This window comes from Manacus candei, unplaced genomic scaffold (genome assembly GCF_025592945.1).
Source record: "Manacus candei isolate 608988 ecotype Guabito, Panama unplaced genomic scaffold, ASM2559294v1 h1tg000060l, whole genome shotgun sequence".
NCBI classification, from domain to species: Eukaryota; Metazoa; Chordata; class Aves; order Passeriformes; family Pipridae; genus Manacus; species Manacus candei.
The window spans coordinates 13,167,714-13,187,361 of NW_026138108.1; the positions used below are offsets into that span (position 1 = coordinate 13,167,714).

Consider the following 19,648-nt stretch of genomic DNA (forward strand, 5'->3'; position numbering starts at 1 on the left):
TTTCTTTCTAAAGCCTACAGTTTAGAGTTAGATCACAAAGGCTGAGTTTTCAATAACAGGTAAAGGGCTGTAAAATACCTCATACCTATCTTATATCCAGAAATATCACAGATCACTGTTTTCACCGTAAAAATGATCACTCTTTCTTCACTGAGGCTGCTAGAAGAATGAACATGCTGCAGACAGCTCTGACCCTCTGACTGGCACTGACAATCACTTGCAGAACAGCAGTGTTTGGCAGTTAGAGGAATATTCTTATGTTAAATCATTTGGAAAGAAATGATCAGTATTTATGTGTCTGATGTGGACAGGTGAACTGAATTAACTTTTAAAGAATATATGTATTTAATAGGGGAATGTAAAATACACTGTCAACAATGGCAGATGTCATCAAAAATATCAATTTGCATGAGTGTTTTATGTATCTGGTCCTGGTGCCCAAGCAGCTGGTTACAGCACAGCTTTGAAGGGAACCTTTTTGGTTGGATACAAACAGTTGGATACATGCCACAAAAATATTTTCCTGCATGTGTGTTGCATTAAAAACACAGTATTTTATGTTTTGAAGCATGGACTCCTTAATACAGGGCCTTTGAGGTTTTCATAGCAGACTACCAGTTTCTGTTTAGATGAAATAGCTTTTTTAGCAGCTTGATAGTAGTTCAGGTCATGCTTGTGAGTTAAGAAGTTTTGGCAAGAGCCTGAGTGCATCCCATGTTGCAGATGCATGCTTGGGTCTCGAGGGTAGGCAACTCTCTAATCTTAGGAGATAATGGAAGTGAGATGAAGATCTTGCATTTTAGCAAAAGTTAAATATTGCTGATTACTTAGTTCCAGATGTCTTTAAAAGGAACACAGAAGGGACACGGTGAACAATTAATTATTCACGTAGTTCTGTTGTCAAAGGTAGAAAATAAGTGGCCTCTATGCAGTCTTCTGGCACAATGGATCAGGACCTGGATTTAGGCAAAGTAAAATTATATTTCATCCCCACCAATTGTGTCCTTAATTGTTTTTTATACAGAAATACAAATGTAAGCTTGAGCAGCTGTTCGCCCAGATCCAGGAAGAAAGCGCAGCTCGGCTGCTGGCAATTCAGCGTTGGCAAGATTGGTGGGAACAATCCATCCAAAAGATAAAGCAACTCTACCTCTGAGATCAGTCAATTCTTGCTGAATCTTTGTTGGTGTAAATTGACAAGTTTGTGCTAATGTCAGCAATGTTACAGAGTTAGTCCAATAGAGTTTTTTTCTTTTATCTCACTAATCTGCTGCATTGAAAGAAGCTAATTTTTGCCTTTTTGCATTGTGTTACCACTCTTGTTTCCTCATATGTATTTTTAAGACAATTCATAAACTCATCTTTACAATTTACATAATCTCTTGATTTGGCTACAGTATCATCTGTTACTATTCACTTATGAGTATTTGTGCACACAAACCCTTTGTGCAAAGGCTCTTAATGCATATTTATTAGCTGAGTTTGTTTTGTTGCAACTTTGCTGCCTTCAGCTGGTTTGGTCTGAAAACTCTCCAAGACATGGAGGAAAACTATCCATAACTATGCACCCTTGTATCAAGGCCTCTGTGTCCGAGCAGCTCTGCATGGAGATCTCTGACTGGAGACAGCCAGCCTGAAAAAGAAATACATCTTATGCTGTCTTGGTTCAACAAGCCTTGCCTTGCCATGCCTGCCCCTCCCATGGCTTTCCTTGCCTCTTCTGCTTCTCCCATGTGTTGCTGACCCTTGCCTTCCCCTTCTTTCATTGCCTTACCTTGCTTTGCCCCTGCCTTACCTTGCTTTGCCCCTGCCTTACCTTGCTTTGCCCCTGCCTTACCTTGCTTTGCCCCTGCCTTGCCTTGCCTCTCCCTTGCCCTTCCTTTGCCCCTCTCTTTGCCTTGTTTTGTTATGCCTCCCTTGCCTTGTCTTGCTTTGCCTACCTTTGCCTTGCCTTGCCTACCCCTCTTATGCCTTTCCTTGCCTCTCCTACTTCTCCTTTGTGTTGTATACTGTTACCTGCCCCTTCCTTTCATTGCCATGCCTTGCCTGCCCCTCCCTAGCTCGCCTTGCCCCTCTCCATTCTTGTATTGCCCCTCCCTTACCTTGCCTTGGCCCTCTCTTGCCTCGCCCCTCCCTTTTCTTGCCTTCCCTTGCCCCCCTCCCTCCTCTTGCCTTGCCCTTGCTTGCCCTTGCCTTAACTGTCCCTCCCTTACTGTGCTGTGCTTTACCTGCTGCTGCCTTGCTTTGCCTTGCATACCAGTCCTTTCCCTTGCCTACTCTCATAGGTTTACTTATTCTAAAAAACCAGGCACGGAATTTTTCTTTCCCCTGCATCACTGTAAGGGGAGGGATGTTTAATGGGAGAGGGTATTTTTGCCTTGAGTGATTGACCCGAACTAACCTGGTCCTAAGAGGTGGCCACAAGCCCTGTGCCAGCCAGGAAGCAACATCTGTGGCCTGCCTGTGTGTTGCTGTCAGGATTCCTGAGGGCTGGGAGATGCCTCGGGAGCCGGGTCCTGTACAGCTCCATCAAGGCTTCGCCACTACCAAGACGGTTCACGGGGCTGCAGAAGAACCTGAAGCAAAAGGACTGCTCTGTCTTAAAGCCCTGCACTGTAATATCCAGTCCGACTATAAAAATTCCATATGGACAAAGATTCCTCCCAGGGAAAAAGGTGCCAGCACAGAAAGCCCTGGCTGCCCACGGAGTGCCCAGGCTGTGCCGCACACTGCACCTGAAAGCCAAAGCTCACAGGCTTTCTGTCCTGGGGCACAGGGCTGCTGTCCCAATGTTTCTTGCAAATCCCACCTTCCTGCCTTTGCCAAGTTAGGCAATATCAGCCTTTCCTTGGCTATGAGAAGTTTTATTTTTAAAAAAGCAGAATAATTCCAAGTCCCGTCTGCTAAGCATAAGCAGGTGGGTGACAGAAGGTAGTGGGGTGTAAGCCCTGCTGGTACTCCAGCTTTTCCCTTTGCCTCTTCCTGACCTGGTTGCTGTTTGTCCTGCCAGGCAAGGGATCCTGAATCCCTCCAAGGGTCCTGGAATTGATGAACTAGAGGTGTAACTGAGGCTGGGCTTTACCCCAATTAAAGAGGAGTTGCTGAACCAGCCCAGCATACGGAACCTCTGCCCTCATAGAGCAACTGGGAACAACTAAGGGGTTTTACAGAAATGCCAGTAGGATAAAGGGTTTGGATGAGCTTTCCCAGCAGCCAATGCCCTGCTATGTCTGCCTACAGATTCGTTTTCTGTCTGTATTTCCTGCAGCCGACTCCAAGCAGAATGGGATGGTGTCTTAAAAGCTGGTGGGGTGGGAAAGGGGAAGATCTGTGTTAATTTACAATTCCACAAGATTATCCTTTCAGTCTGTTTTACTTTTGGAGTGTGAAGAACAAGGGGAAGTGGGGTGCAGTGGGGAACCAGTGGAATCCACCAGGCAACTAAAACTAAGCTGGACAATGCTTTTCTCTTTTTCCTTCTTTTCTTTTCCCCGTTCCTACAGAAACTCTGTGAAGGATAATTTTAATGGGTGGGAGACGATAAGAGAGAGAGCAGTGGGAATGTTCTAAGAGCTTTTACACGTTTCTTTCACAGTCTGACTGCCCCTACTCAGAAAAAGTCCCAAGTATTAAAATACCAATGGACAACATGGAGCAGGAACCTTTCCTAAGTGATAGTAAACCTGCCGACAGTGAGTAGAACTAACCTCTCGCATGCCTGCTTGACTCTGACTTGCACTACAAATATATATCTATATATTTAGAGTGATTTTTTTATTTTTTAATCTTTCCTTTTACTTGAGAAGTACTTTTTCTTGTTCTGTTTTTTTTTCTCTCTTTTTTAATTTCCAGGCCTCTGCTTTACGACAGATTTTGCTTTTGTGAGCTTTTTGTTTGTTTTTTTTTTCTTTGCTGGTTACAAAATCAATGTTATTCCTTCTGGTGCCTCCAGCTTAAGTGCTTTTCTCCAGCTCCTGACAGGTCTCCTGGCCACCCACTCTCTCCTCTCCTCTCCTCTCCCCCTTGGTGTTAACCTACTGATGGTGGGATTTATTTTTTTCCTCTGAGTCTGGTGTTCTGGATTTGCAGCGCTGTCCTGTCACTGTTTGTTTCCTTAGGTGCCAAGCAGTTGCAAAAAAAATCAGCACTTAACAGAGTAATTAATTATTTGTGTCATTAAGCTGCCCAGGCAGGGATCAGTTGATCATTAACTTATTTCCCTTCTTAGATGATTTGCTTTTGTGCTCTTCTCTTGGTTTTAATTTCTCATGTTAATATTCATCAATGCTGATTGTAATCTTTATTTTCAGTCATTCCCACTTTACATTTTCCTCTTTTAAGTGAGGAATCACAGCTGACCTTGGCTTTTTTGCCTTTGGGCTGACTTTTTAATATCCTAAGGGTGTCATATACTGTTTTGTTGGGAGTTGGGAGGGGAGAAATACAAATCAGAGTAATAAATTAGTGCTGCTGCCAGACTGGTAATTCCTGGGAGTAGGACCTAAAGCCCTAGATGATAAATCCTTAAATTATCCTTAGGGTTTAAGAGCTGGGACCCAAGTCCCTTTCCTTTTGGTGGCATAGAGAGGCCTTGGGCAACACGGAGCATTGCTCTGTGGGTTTTAGATACAGAAGTATCTAAAAGTTCTACCTCTTATTTCTAGATGCCAGGCTTTCTGTAAAAAATGTATTGTACCATATATAATGTGATTTTTACAGAAAAACAAACCCACCACACCACAATCTCCAGGACGTGGCACAGGGCTGGATCGGTTCCATTAACACCTTCTGCTCCGAAGCATCTGGCTGTTTTAGGGTTATGTTGGTTTTATGGGGTTTATTTTTTATGAGTAATCTTTGCTGTGAAGGAGACGGGATGTGATCCGCATCCTCCTGCATCCCACACCATCATCTGTGGAATTTACCCGAAATCTTGGCTACTCAGCTTCTCATCCCCAGACCTGGCAATGCAGCAGGACCGAGCAGGCCAGGCACGGGCATCCCAGGATTTTGGGGTGGAACCAAGTGAGCAATCACCTCAGGGGAGGATTTTCTCTCTGTAGTGTGTTTATACTGGTGTGTGCATCTAAACAAGCCTTTGGGAAACTGGGTTTCACCAGGACATGAGGGAACACACTAAAAGCTTCGTCCAAAAATTAAAATAAGAAGAAAGAATCCCCGAGCTGTCCAGGTGAATTCCCTGATGGAGACAACCCCACTGCAGAGGAAGGGCATGTGCTGCTGCTTGGTCCTTGTGAAACCAAAGTTCCTGTTGGTGAAGTCGAGAGGATTTTCTGATGGTGCTGAGACCTTAAATGCCAAATTTTAGCATCTGCTCCCACAAAGGAGCCGTCACCTCCGTACATCCCCCGCTCACTCTCAAGGGGTCTTCGCTTCCATTTCCATGAAAGCTGTGTTGTATGTCACAGGAATGCAGCTGAAACCTGCTCTGAAAAGGCTGGAGAGACACGGGAAAAGGCCTGAAGAGGAGCAGCTCAATCCAAATTGGGTATTTCGTAGGAAAAGCCTGGGTAGGCGCTTCAGGGAACAGGTGTGGAGGCTGACCCAAAGCCCTCTGAGATCAGAGTCGGCCGTCAACAACGACCTTCCCCTCACAAATCCAAGGTCCCAGCTCCCGGTGGGACCCCTGACGGCCACCAGCCACAGCCAGCTTTGTCCCAGCTCCGGGAACACGGTGGCCACCAGCCTCTGGCCTGCTGATACACCTTTGTGTTTGTATTTTTATTTTGAATCAACAGCACTTTCAGCTACTTTTATTATTGTTTTTAATTCTCCTAAGTCTGTATTTGCTTTGGAGGAGAGAATGAAAACTTGGGATGAAATGAAGTAGATCAGGAGGGTGGAACAAAAAGGAAAAAAGCAGAAAACATTTCAAATATTATTGAAGTGATTTTTTTTTTTCCAGTAATATAAACCATGAAATTCCTTATAACATTATAGTATTTTACAGTTTTATGAAGCTTTCTATTGTGACTTTTATGGAATAATCAAAAGATGAAGATGATGAGATATTTTAGCATTTATATTTTTCAAAATTAAATGTCTACTGAAAATAAAGTAACTTTATGCATTTCTGGGAGAGTTCATGTCCATTTTCGCTCCTCATGTGTCGAGTCTTGTCTGATTGAATTGAGATCTGAGGATCACTGTGGTGGGATGGGGGAGTGGCTGGAAATTTGGAAGCAGGCGTCATTGGTTCACCGGATTGCCGAGGAGCAGCATGGAGATGAGCCCACTGGTGCCAGGGGGCTCACCTCCTTCAGGAAGCAGGCGGTGGGTGCAGGGGAGATGCAGCAGGTGGAGACCATGGAGAGGAAGGTCCTGGTGGAGCCCAGGAGCACAGGCAGGGGCGCCTGGCTGTAGCTGCTGGCGTACTCGTACAGATACCTGCGGCAGGGGCGGGATGAGGAGAGCCGGCACACCGGCATCGGGAGCAGGAGCTGCGGGATTTAGGGGCGTTGGGGCTGCCCGGGGATGGGAGCCCTCTCCAGCTACCGGGAACGGCGAGTCCGCACTGCAGGACTTGACCGACAGGGCCGAGTACTGCGGCAGGGACAAGTGGTTATGGCCACCCACGACACACTATCTCATCCCAGCCGTGGTTTGGGGTCCATCCCCCGCTTTTGGGTCGCGCCCCGGGGCTGCAGTCCCGGCCGTGCCCACCGGGGATCACCGCTCTCCCGTGCCGCGGCACAGCCCCGGCTCCCCCGGCCCGAGCGGGACCGTGTCCCGTTCCCTGGGGGGGTCCCAGCCCCGCTATGGCCGCAGCGGTCCCGATCCCAACCCCAATCCCACCTCGCTCCTCCCGCCGCGGGGCCCCCACTCCCCACTCGCCTGCCGGGCGAGAGGCGGCACTGGCCGGGACCTGCAGCGGGCACGGGCGGGACCGGGAACGAGCCCCGGGAACAAACCCCCGAGCACGGACCCCCGGGAACGAGCCCCTGGACTTAAGAGTAAGGGGTTTGAAACCCTCAAAAGCTCAGTGATGACAGAACAGTGTCACTGCCTTTATCAGCTCATCTCGAAATTCAACATGTCACAAGAAGCTGGGCAGAAATACCCATCTCAACAAAGATCTCCCAGAGCAGTTCGAATCCAAGTGTGCTTCGCTTCAGCTGTGCACAAGCACCACTCCTGCTCACCTCCGTGCTGTGTTTGACAGAGTCTGCAGAACATTCCTTTGGGGAACGTGCTGGTTCCTGCTCACGAGGAGGCTGATCCATCAGACTTACTGCCTGAGGTACAAAACACTCTCCAGAGTAATCACCCCAACAACTGGATCAGATAGAAACACATCCTTAGAAATAACAATTGCGATGCCAAGGTTTTGTGTTTTAAACTCTCTGTCTCTCCCTCCAGAGTTCTCCTGTCAATGTAGGGATGGTGTTTAAGAGCAGCATAAGGAGAAATGACAGTCCCTGTTCCACACTTTCCAGGATAGCAACACTGCCAAACTGAGCTTGCAACATAGACACTCTCAGGATAATTTGTATCTCTCATTAAACGCTAATTCTTCATTAGAAGAATCAGGAGAGAGAGGCTGATTTAACACCTAGAGGGATTCGTGGGCTACAATGAGGACACTGAACACAAGCCTGGTGCTCCTGAAAAGGGCAGGTATTGACCTGACAAGTGCCTCAGATCGATCTGTGACAAGAAGTGGGAGGTGGAGTTGGTACCAGAGTCGCTGTCCCTTCACACACAGTTAGTCATTGGCCTGCAGAAAAGAAGGGGGTTCCTGCCTGCTGCTCTCCCCTGGCACTGCCCCGTTCCCTGGGAAAGTGCAGCTCTTGTCCCTGCAGTGTAAAGGTGGGGAAAAGGCAGCGAGAGAAAGGCAGCCCAGCTTGGGGGGTGAGCCTCCCTTCCTTCAGCTGCTGGGAAACGTGGCCGGGGGTCCCTCAGAGGCACTCCAGCTGAGGAGCTGCACCACTGCCAGAGGGACTTGGCAGTGACGGGGCAAGGGCAGCTCCTAAAATGCCCAGCTGGAGGAACGAGCCGCCCAGGCCTCTGCACCGAGCCCTGTACAGGGCGTTTGGGCTGCTGGGGAATGGCCCAGCAGGGAGGTTCTGCTCCTGCCAGCCCAGCTGTTGCTTCCAACCGCAGAGGAGGGGAAGGTATTTTGTCAGGACAGTCGCTCATGGAATGGGTTGCCTGGGGAGGCTGTTGTATCCCCATCCGTGGAATGTTTCCAAACATGACTGGATCCCTCCCTGAGCAGCCCGGTGCGATCCCATTGGTGACTGTGGCCTGAGCAGGAGGTCAGACTTCGAGACCTTCAACTGTCTCTTCTGACCCAGATTCCTCTACAGTCCTGCAGCACTTCTGGCTTCCTACAGTCCATGAGACCTGTTGGTTCCACAGTCTGCAGAGAAGCTCCTTTGCCCAGCAGGCAGTCCTGGAATGCCCAGACATCCATGGCAGAGATTCCCAGAGCTGCCATGTGCCCCAGCTGTCCCTGAGCCCCAGCTTTGGCCTCGGCACTGAAACGCTGCCAGGACCCGTCCCTGCTGTGCAGGTCCGTGGGGCTGCAGGACACGGTGTCACACAGCACACACGGCCACTGGGTCCCGCCAGCTCCTGCAGCCTGTGCTTCCTGATTGCCGGGGATTTTAGGGGCCACCCGTCTCCGGGGATGGGCAGGGAAACAGAGATTTCCTGCGACTGGGAGCAACGCAGGGCCTTGCCAAGGCAAGAAAATCGCCTGGGGTTCAGGTGCCCGTGTGCAATTCCATGTGCAGGGTGTCTCCCCCAGCAGCAGGTTCCCGGCCCCAGTTCCCGATCTCCCGAAGCGGAGCGGGCGGGGCGGGGCCGCGGGGACAGGCGGGCTGGGATTGGGCGGCGGCGCTCGAGTGCTGATTGGGCAGCGCTGCCGGCCCGCGGTATAAAGGGCCGGCGGGGCGGGTGCGGTCGGTTGTGTGTGAGGGCTGCGGAGGGGAGAGCGCGTTGGCCGCTGGGTTTGTGCACCGGGGGAGCCGGGGGCGTTTAGGGGCGCGTTGTGCTGGGCAGCGGGGGCCGGGTAAAGCCCTTCCCTGCCGGGTGACCCTGGGGGAGCCGTGGCAGGACTGCGGGGCTGGTGCTCTCTGGGTGTCTCAAGTTTTGCTTTGGAATTCCAACCCCTTTCCCTGTGCAGGGAGGCAAAGACTGCTTCAGCTTGGTTTTTTTTGGTGCTGCATTAATGCTTTTTGCTCGTTCTGTGTCAATTTGCAGCCTGGCTCGTGGTTTCCCCTGGTGCTGGGGAGTGGAGGCGAGTTGTGCTTCCTGCCGGGAGAGAGAAGGGCCTTGGGAAGCTGCTCCATGAGCCACAGCTGTGCCGAGCCCGGCAGTCTGTCCAGGTAAGAGCAGGGCTTCTACTGCCCGTGAGGAGCTGGGTTCTGCTGCTGAAACATGCCCATGCCTTGAAATGCAAGGACAGGCAGAAGCTGGGAGGGACCCTGAGCACATTTGAAAAGCCCTTGACTGTGGGCGAAGTGTCCAGGAGAAATGATTCCTTTCTTTGCAGGGAGGCAGTTTGTGAGGACAGGGGGGTTGCTGTGCTCTCTAGCAAAACTACTCCCCTTGGGATGTGCAGGGTGAGGAAATGTTGGCCCCGTGTGGGCTGGAGCAAAGGTGTGTGGGTGCCTGTGTGTGACAGCTGTGGGTGTGCTGGAAGGGGGTTCTGGTGCCATTGGAGCTGCCAGGGAGCCAAAAGGGGCACAGTTGTCTGAAAAAGGTGAAAGCTCTGTTGGCCTCTGTTGACACCTGCCCCAAAGGAGCTGCAAATTTTGCCCCTCTTGGTTGCAGGCTTCCCAAAGCTCCCAGGAAAGGAAGTTTTAGATTCCAACTCCCCTTTCTGCTAAAGGTTTCCTTGCTCTCTCAGCAGGATGTCGAGTGCCACCATGTCCCCGAGGTCACCCTTTCTGCTGTTGGGAGAGCATGAGGTGGATGGAGAGGATCCCCAGCCATCTGCAGGCAAAAGGGACTGGCACAACTGCCATTTTTCTCCAGCTCTCTTAAGGTGGACTTTCAGGGTACCGTGGGTAATGTGCCAGCTCTCCTGCTGGAGTTTTTGTCTTCTGATATATTTGAACATCAAGAGTAAAACTAAAGTCAGGTGTGTTCTGGAGTATGTTACACTCGTACAAAGCTCCTTCCCTCTGTTTATTTTCTGTTCTGGAAAGCACAGTCTGGGCCTCCTGGGCACTTCCTATTAAATGATTCCATGAAAATAATTTTGTACTGAAAGGAGAAAGGAGCTCTCTGTTTGAGATCAGATGTCACTGATAAAAGCTTTATGTTTTTTCACTCAGTAAGCTTTTAAAATATCTCATAGTGTGTAGGAATGCCTGGCTTCTAAAACTCACCAATTGAGTCTAAGAAGTTTCTTTGAAGAGCTGAATTCAGGCAGCAGAATTGGCCCTGCAGGAGGGACTCTGTGCCTGCTCTCCCATGGCTCCAAGGGATCTCTGGGCCTTCACGCCGGCACCGAGATTTTCTCGGGAAGGGCCTCAGATCCCCGGGCCAGTCTGGGACACAGGCAAGATCCCCCTGCATTTTGGGACCAAATTGGGCCCCCTGGAGGGACAGTGCTGTTGGTGCCCCCCGGGTTGGGGCACCCCGAGGACACCAGCGCGCACCGAAAGGATTATTCGGGGAGATCCTCGGGGTGCCCGGCCCTGGGGAGCTCAAAGCAAGGTCCCTGCAATGGATTCAGGCATTGCTGAGAGTATCCCAGGTGTAGCTGTCCATGCTAGACATGGTGCTCTCTAATGGACTGTAATTGGGTTCTAAAAGTGGTGCTCCAGCTGCAAAGGAAGTGTGGGATTGGGATTAAGAAATGAGCAGTGATGGTCCAATTGGCTGTTTTCTCTTGAATGTAATGGTAAGAGCTGCAGGAGTGCCAGGTGTGTGTTCCAGTCCCCAGCATTTGGTTTGCACATGTCCTGGTCAGACACAGGTCCAACTTCCTCAGTCCTTAACCCAATTGAGGGAGAATTAAGGACTGGCAGTGTTAAGGCTACTGATGTGTCGGGTTAAATTGGGAAAACATTGGGGAATTCCTCAGTTTCCCTCTTTGCCAAACTCAGCCAAACCTGTGCTAGGAAGAGATTGAGTGGAAAAGTTGAGGCAGAAATGAAATGGAAAACTGGGGATATTGAAACTGTAATTGCTGGAACTAAATGTGTCAAAGCAGCAGCTCTTGTTGTGCAGGGAATAACTCCTGTCAGCAGCAAGGTCCTGACTGAAGTGGCAGCTGCAGTGGTTCCTGTGGTGTGGGCCAGTGGAGTTCCAGGAGAGTGGAAGAGGGCAGAACCTGTAGGTATTACCCCTGATGTGGGATCTATATGGGTAAGGCAAAGCCAGTATCCTTTAAAATCAGAATGCCAGCTTGGATTGGTTGCAGTAACAGCTAAATTAGCTCATCCTGGTTTGCCTGTAGGATGTGAATGCCAGAACCTGCCAAGAAAAGCAATGGCCAAGATGATTGATGAGTGCAGGACCTGAGAGAACCACCTTGAATGACAATCTCGAGGAGTTTCCAGTATTGGATTTAAAAGATGGCCTTTGCTGCCTCTCCTTGATCAAGGAAAACCAAGAAACCTTTGCCTTTTGAAGGAGAAAATCTGGAAAGGGGAAAGAAAGAAGAGAAGCCACCTGACTTCTCCCTGAGCCCCAGACAGCCCATGAACTGCCTTCCTGGGAATGGTAGGTCGGGCTGGACTCTGGATTGCTCCCTCTGGATGTGTGGTAAGACTTCTATACCAGCTTTTAAGAACAGCCTGTAAGCATTTGCTGCCTTGGCTAGATGGTGCAAGGGCAGCCTTTAAGCAGCTAAAGCATTCCCTGAGGAGAGCTCTGGGTCTGCCAGATCTCTCAGAACTGTTGGAAGCATCTTTGCTGGGGAGGGCAAACAAAGGACAAGGTGTGCAATGACCCCCCCCTGACAAGGGACTTTGAGTTAATGGCATCCCTGCAAGTGAACTTTGTGGGCTGTTCCCCGTGTAGGGCAGGTGATAGTCCCAGCTAGAGTGATGGGAAAAATGGTTAAAAGAGAGCCCCAAAAGCTGGAAATCCTCCTGGAGGCTCTTGGCCAACAGAGTTTCCTGAGTTGCCCCTGAAAGAAGGATAGTGACAGCTTTTGAGTGCTGGTAGATGCTTTTAATAGATAGCCTTGAGTGTGTCCTTGTTGCACCAGTAGGCCTTGTCCAAGTCCCCATATTCCAGGAGATATACCTATTGAAGTTTAAAATGATCTCCATAGTTCTTTGTTGGCTTGAGGCTCTCCCCTCAGGAAGTCCAGGAACTCCTGGTGCCGCCTGGGCCGATGGATTGGACGCCCCAGCCCCTCCGTTCCTGCCCAGCCACTGCGTCCGTGTCCAGTGGTGGCACTGCCAGCCCTGCAGGTGAAGTGGGAAGGGCCTTTCCAGGTCTTGTGGGTCACATTTATAGTAGCCAAAGTTGCAGAAAAAGGATGTTGAGTCTCTTCTTCTTGAGTTCAGAAAGCTCCTTTTGGTTGGTGAGCAGAACAAAGTGGATCCTTCAGAGTTCCCATCCGTGTTTGTGTCTCAGCCTGTGTTATGATTCAGGGCTGTAGCTGTTGTTGTCACTGAGGAAGTCAAACTCTGCTTTAAATCATGAGACACTGGCCTAATGGCCAAGTGTCAGGAAAAAAAGTGGGAATGATATGTGAGTGTTGAGATGTAACAAGAGCTAATCCTTTTTGCAGTGGGATGTAGCCTGGAAACTGCACAGAGCTGAGCCAAGGGAATTAAAGGGACCAACCAAGGGAGGTGAAGAAAGAAGGAAGAAGGGAAGTGAGGCAGTAGACAAGCAGCACTAAGTTACACTGTAAACAGGTGAGTTATCTTGAAATTCCTAAGGCAGGCACTGAGGACTTTGAGGGCTCCAGACAGAGCAGAGCTGTGAAGGCCCTCGGTGAAGCCCCTTGGAAACCTTCTAAGGGTAGGTGTGTATGGTAGTAAGTGTTGGATAATGCCCTGAGTGTGGAACAGGAATGCAGAGAACAAACATGAATCCTCCTGTAATGCTGCCATATCAGCTGCAGTGGAGATACCTGTGTGTGCCCTTTGGGAGCTGATTGCCAGGACACCTGGTGGGCTGGAATGATTCAAGAGCATAGGAATAAAAGGTTGCCTGGCTTCTAAAACTCATCAATTGAGTCTCAGAGGTTCTTGTAAGAAATTTTAGGTAACACCTGAACTTCTGTGTGTACTTCTGAGTTCAGTTGGAAAGAGATTGTCCAGGGAAGAGAAATCTTGCTCAGTGCAAGAAGTTGCCCTTGGTGAACTTCCTCTCTGAGCTGATGCCCTTGGCAGGAGAAGTGCTCAGCAAGGAGGCTCTTTGCTCCTAGGCAGGAAGAAAGGTCAGTGCCCTTCTCCCCAAGGCCCAGCCCAGCAGGGCTGGCAGGAGCTGCTGGTGTGGCTGCTCTTTGGGTTCTCAGCTGTGGCTGTGGGGTGGTGACCTTGTGTTCCTCCCTGTGCTCCAGGGCAGCCAAAAGCCCCAGCACAGCCCCTGGGCCTTTCTGGGAGCCTGAGCTATTGTAGTACTGGGGATGGGGGTTTGGGTTTTTGGTTCCCTAAAAGCAGAACCATTGGGGGGATCTCTTATTTCACAGTTGTTGTTGTTTTGATATCTTAATGAGTTACAACTTGAGAAGAAAACCTTGTGTAACTTAGCAACTGACTTGCACTGGTTCCACTGAAAGTGCCAAGGAGTTGTAGTGTCCACTGGATTGTTTGTATTGAAGCAGTTTGGTGTTTACAGAGGGATAATAAACTCCTGTCAGCAGCAAGGTCCTGCCTGCAGTGGCAGCTGCAGTTGTTCCTGTGGTGTGGGCCAGTGGAATTCCAAGAAAATGGACCAGGACAGAACCTGTAAGAATTACCCCTAAGCCAGAGTCTCTCCTGGTAAGGCAAACCAAGTATCCTTTAAAATTAGGAAGCCAAGCTGGATTGGTTCTAGTAAGAGCTAAATTTGCTGATGGTGGTTTGATAGTAGAATGTGAATGCAAGAACCTGTAAAAAAAGGAAATGGGCAAGATGATTGATTGCTGGGAGCAGGGGCTGGCAGACAGTGGCAGTGGATGTTTGGTTGTGGTTGGGAATGAGCAGCTTGACCTCCCCAGGGTTGTCTGTGCTGGGGGTGGGTTTGGGTCCTGTGTGGCCACAGGTGTGTGCAGCAGCTGGAGCCTGGGCAGGTTTGGGGGTTGTGGTGTGCCAGGCTGCTGAGTGTGTTGTCCCTGTTTCCTTGGAGTGTCCCAGTGTGCCTGCTTGGCTGTTTGTTGCCCTGCAGGCAGAAGAGCCCAGGGCTGAGATGGCTGAGTGTTGGTGTGACCCAGAGTGGGTGTCCCTGCCCTCGGGACAGTCCCCAGAGCTGCCTTTGGCATCCCCTGCTGAAGGGTGGGAGCTGCCCAGAGCCAGCAGCATCCAGCTGGAGGATCCAGGAGGATGCAGCTCTGTTTTCCTGGGAGGTAAGAGGGTGCAGGAGCTGGCAGGGGTGTTTTGCAGGCAGAGGGAGGGCAGGAGCAGGAGAATTGCAGCTGCAACAACTGTGTCAGTGCTGGATGGAGTCAGGCTGGGAAAGGGCCCTGAGTGTCAGGGCAGGGGAGAGCCCAGGGTGGCCCTGGGAGCCCTGGGGCTGTGAACAAGTGCAGTGGGCAAAGGAATGGGCACTGGAGAGCTGGGCAAACAGCTGGAGGAGTTGCAAGGAGAACCAGGAGACTGGAATCCAGGAGCAGCAGCTCCCTGTGTGTGTGTGTAGAACCAGGTGTACTGCAGCCCTGAGTGAGGTGGGAAATGAACCTCAGGAGGCTGGGAACGAGTCCCACAAACTGGTTAAAGTGGGATGGACTCTTCCCAAGTGTCTGAAAAGCTTTTCTTCAGTGTTGCTTTATCAACTGAAAACTGGAGTGATTGTTGAGGTGTTGGCAGTTGGTTTTTTGTGTTTTTGGTGAGGTGTTGACTCAGTACCTTTCTTGGAGCTGCTGTTGGATGGAGAGGTGCCCCCAATTCACCTGTAAGGTCCTGGTTTTCTTCCCTGCTTCTCCCAGCTTGTCCAGGACATGGAATTCCAGTGCTACAGTCTAGATAGGACGTGGTGCTCCCAAAAGGAGCCTTTGTGCCTTCAGGACAAGTTTTGGTGCCACTGGAGCTGCTGGGAGAAGCATAAGGTTGGCAGTGAGAGCCCTGGAATGATGTTGCAGTGGCACAGAAGAAATGAGCAGTGATGGTCCAATTGGCTGTTTTCTCTTGAATGTAATGGTAAGAGCTGCAGGAGTGCAAGGTGTGTGTTCCAGTCCCCAGCATTTGGTTTGCACGTGTCCTGGTCAGACACAGGTCCAACTTCCTCAGTCCTTAACACAAGAGAAGGAGAATTAAGGACTGGCAGTGTTAAGGTGATTGGTGTGACAGGGGTTAAACTGGGGAAACATTGGGGAATTCCTCAGTTTGTCTCTTTGCCAATCTCACCCAAACCTCTGCTTGGAAGAGATTGAGTAGAAAACTTGAGGCAGAAACGAAATGGAAAACTGGGGATATTGAAACTGCCAGCCCTGCAGGTAAAGTGGGAAGGGCCTTTCCAGGTCTTGTGGGTCACATCTGTAGTAGCCAAAGTTGCAGAAAGAGGATGTTGAGTCTCTTCTTCTTGAGTTCAGAAAGCTCCTTTTGGTTGGTGAGCAGAACAAAGTGGATCCTTCAGAGTTCCCATCCATGTTTGTGTCTCAGCCTGTGTTATGATTCAGGGCTGTAGCTGTTGTTGTCACTGAGGAGTCAAACTCTGCTTTAAATAACGAGACACTGGTCTAATGGCCAAGTGTCAGGAAAAAAGTGGGAATGATATCTGAGTGTTGAGATGTAACAAGAGCTAATCCTTTTTGCAGTGGGATGTAGCCTGGAAACTGCACAGAGCTGAGCCAAGGGATTTAAAAGGACTAACCAGGGGAGGTGAAGAAAGAAGGAAGAAGGGAAGTGAGGCAGCAGACAAGCAGCACTAAGTTACACTGTAAAAAGGTGAGTTGTGTTGAGGTTCCTAAGGCAGGCACTGAGGACTTTGAGGGCTCCAGACACAGCAGACCTGCAAAGGCCCTCGATGAAGCCCCTTGGAAACCTTCTAAGGGTAGGTGTGTACAGTAGTAAGTGTTGGATAATGCCCTGAATGTGGAACAGGAATGCAGAGAACAAAAATGTATCCTCCTGTAATGCTGCCATATCAGCTGCAGTGGAGATAGCTCTGTGTGCCCTTTGGGAGCTGATTGCCAGGAGACCTGGTGGGCTGGAATGATTCAAGAGCATAGGAATAAAAGGTTACCTGGCTTATAAACCTCTCCAACTGAGTCTTAGAGGCTTCTTTGAAGAGCTGAGTTCAGGCAGCAGAATTGGCCCTGCAGGAGGGACTCTGTGCCTGCTCTCCCGTGGCTCCAAGGGATCTCTGGGCCTTCACGCCGGCACCGAGATTTTCTCGGGAAGGGCCTCAGATCTCCGGACCAGTCTGGGACACAGGCAAGATCCCCCTGCATTTTGGGACCAAATTGGGCCCCCTGGAGGGACAGTGCTGTTGGTGCCCCCCGGGTTGGGGCACCCCAAGGACTCCAGCGCGCACCGAAAGGATTATTCGGGGAGATCCTCGGGGTGCCCGGCCCTGGAGAGCTCAAAGCAAGGTCCCTGCAATGGATTCAGGCATTGCTGAGAGTATCCCAGGTGTAGCTGTCCATGCTAGACATGGAGCTCTCCAATGGACTGTAATTGGGTTCTAAAAGTGGTGCTCCAACTGCAAAGGAAGTGTGGGATTGGGATTAAGAAACGAGCAGTGATGGTCCAATTGGCTGTTTTCCCTGGAATGTAAGAGCTGCAGGAGTGCCAGGTGTGTGTTCCAGTCCCCAGCATTTGGTTTGCACGTGTCCTGGTCAGACACAGGTCCAACTTCCTCAGTCCTTAACACAAGAGAAGGAGAATTAAGGACTGGCAGTGTTAAGGTGACTGGTGTGACGGGGGTTAAACTGGGGAAACATTGGGGAATTCCTCAGTTTCCCTATTGGCCAAACTCAGCCAAACCTGTGCTAGGAAGAGATTGAGTGGAAAAGTTGAGGCAGAAACGAAATGGAAAACTGGGGATGTTGAAACTGTAATTGCTGGAACTAAATGTGTCAAAGCAGCAGCTCTTTTTGTGCAGGGAATAACTCCTGTCAGCAGCAAGGTCCTGACTGAAGTGGCAGCTGCAGTGGTTCCTGTGGTGTGGGCCAGTGGAGTTCCAGGAGAGTGGAAGAGGGCAGAACCTGTAGGTATTACCCCTGATGTGGGATCTATATGGGTAAGGCAAAACCAGTATCCTTTAAAATGAGAATTCCAGCTTGGATTGGTTGCAGTAACAGCTAAATTGGCTCATCCTGGTTTGCTTGTAGGATGTGAATGCAAGAACCTGCCAAGAAAAGCAATGGCCAAGATGATTGATGAGTGCAGGACCTGAGAGAACCACCTTGAATGACAACCTTAGGTTTAAAAGATGGCTGTTGCTTTTGAAGGAGAAAATCTGGAAAGCAGGAAGGAAGAAAAGAAGTCACCTGACTCTTCCCTGAGCCCCAGACAGCCCATGAACTGCCTTCCTGGGAATGGTAGGTCGGGCTGGACTCTGGATTGCTCCCTCTGGATGTGTGGTAAGACTTCTATACCAGCTTTTAAGAACAGCCTGTAAGCATTTGCTGCCTTGGCTAGATGGTGCAAGGGAAGCCTTTAAGCAGCTAAAGCATTCCCTGAGGAGAGCTCTGGGTCTGCCAGATCTCTCAGAACTGTTGGAAGCATCTTTGCTGGGGAGGGCAAACAAAGGACAAGGTGTGCAGTGACCCCCCTGACAAGGGACTTTGAGTTAATGGCATCCCTGCAAGTGAACTTTGTGGGCTGTTCCCCGTGTAGGGCAGGTGATAGTCCCAGCTAGAGTGATGGGAAAAATGGTTAAAAGAGAGCCCCAAAAGCTGGAAATCCTCCTGGAGGCTCTTGGCCAACAGAGTTTCCTGAGTTGCCCCTGAAAGAAGGATAGTGACAGCTTTTGAGTGCTGGTAGATGCTTTTAATAGATAGCCTCGAGTGTGTCCTTGTTGCACCAGTAGGCCTTGTCCAAGTCTCCATATTCCAGGAGATATACCTATTAAAGTTTAAAATGATCTCCATAATCCTTTGTTGGCTTGAGGCTCTCCCCTCAGGAAGTCCAGGAACTCCTGGTGCCGCCTGGGCCGATGGATTGGACGCCCCAGCCCCTCCGTTCCTGCCCAGCCACTGCGTCCGTGTCCAGTGGTGGCACTGCCAGCCCTGCAGGTGAAGTGGGAAGGGCCTTTCCAGGTCTTGTGGGTCACATCTATAGCAGCCAAAGTTGCAGAAAAAGGATGTTGAGTCTCTTCTTCTTGAGTTCAGAAAGCTCCTTTTGGTTGGTGAGCAGAACAAAGTGGATCCTTCAGAGTTCCCATCCGTGTTTGTGTTTCAGCCTGTGTTATGATTCAGGGCTGTAGCTGTTGTTGTCACTGAGGAGTCAAACTCTGCTTTAAATAATGAGACACTGGCCTAATGGCCAAGTGTCAGGAAAAAAGTGGGAATGATATGTGAGTGTTGAGATGTAACAAGAGCTAATCCTTTTTGCAGTGGGATGTAACCTGGAAACTGCACAGAACTGAGCCAAGGGATTTAAAGGGACCAACCAAGGGAGGTGAAGAAAGAAGGAAGAAGGGAAGTGAGCCAGCTGCCAAGCAGCACCAAGTGCCTGTGTAAGCAGGTGAGTTGTCTTGAAATTCCTAAGGCAGGCACTGAGGACTTTGAGGGCTCCAGACAGAGCAGAGCTGCGAAGGCCCTCGGTGAAGTCCCTTGGAAACCTTCTAAGGGTAGGTGTGTATGGTAGTAAGTGCTGGAAAATGTCCTGAACGTGGAACAGGAATGCAGGGAAGGAAAATGAGCCGTCATGTAATGCTGACCTGTCCCATCAGCTGCAGTGGAGATAGCTCTCTGTGCCCTTTGGGAGCTGATTGCCAGGGCACCTAGTGGGCTGGGATCATGGCAGGGTGTTGTAAGCAAGGAATGCCTGGCTTCTAAACCTCACCAGCTGCATCTTAGAAGTTTCTTTGAAGAGCTGAGTTCAGGCAGCAGAATTGGCCCTGCAGGAGGGACTCTGTGCCTGCTCTCCCGTGGCTCCAAGGGATCTCTGGGCCTTCACGCCGGCACCGAGATTTTCTCGGGAAGGGCCTCAGATCCCTGGACCAGTCTGGGACACAGGCAAGATCCCCCTGCATTTTGGGACCAAATTGGACCCCCTGGAGGGACAGTGCTGTTGGTGCCCCCCGGGTTGGGGCACCCCGAGGACTCCAGCGCGCACCGAAAGGATTATTCGGGGAGATCCTCGGGGTGCCCGGCCTTGGGGAGCTCAAAGCAAGGTCCCTGCAATGGATTCAGGCATTGCTGAGAGTATCCCAGGTGTAGTTGTCCATGCTAGACATGGAGCTCTCCAATGGACTGTAATTGGGTTCTAAAAGTGGTGCTCCAACTGCAAAGGAAGTGTGGGATTGGGATTAAGAAACGAGCAGTGATGGTCCAATTGGCTGTTTTCTCTTGAATGTAATGGTAAGAGCTGCAGGAGTGCCAGGTGTGTGTTCCAGTCCC

General features: G+C 50.3%; 1 protein-coding gene and 2 long non-coding RNA genes across 9 annotated transcripts in view; all 3 read left to right on the forward strand.

The window, feature by feature from the left end:
* The window catches only part of CCDC180 (coiled-coil domain containing 180), a 37,293-nt gene extending 27,125 nt beyond the window's left edge, over positions 1–10,168 (forward strand). For 4 of the 7 annotated variants that reach the window (XM_051803802.1, XM_051803801.1, XM_051803800.1 and 1 more), the window contains 4 exons: positions 1,025–1,229; positions 3,596–3,692; positions 9,229–9,353; positions 9,878–10,111. In XM_051803802.1, coding sequence (XP_051659762.1) covers positions 1,025–1,156 — 132 coding nt within the window. In that variant the 3' untranslated portion in view covers positions 1,157–1,229; positions 3,596–3,692; positions 9,229–9,353; positions 9,878–10,111. Of the gene's footprint in view, positions 1–1,024; positions 1,710–3,595; positions 3,693–9,228; positions 9,354–9,877 lie in introns of those variants that run through there. The other 3 variants (XM_051803799.1, XM_051803796.1, XM_051803798.1) reach the window with 3 other exon arrangements.
* Positions 10,169–11,033: 865 nt separating this feature from the next.
* Positions 11,034–15,482, forward strand: LOC127478325 (uncharacterized). Its single transcript, XR_007907184.1, has 4 exons — positions 11,034–11,232; positions 13,812–13,925; positions 14,311–14,488; positions 15,068–15,482. It is a non-coding gene; the product is annotated as an uncharacterized LOC127478325 (long non-coding RNA).
* LOC127478326 (uncharacterized) lies at positions 11,357–13,782 on the forward strand. Its single transcript, XR_007907185.1, has 3 exons — positions 11,357–11,745; positions 12,277–12,401; positions 12,725–13,782. It is a non-coding gene; the product is annotated as an uncharacterized LOC127478326 (long non-coding RNA).
* Positions 15,483–19,648: the final 4,166 nt, after the last annotated feature.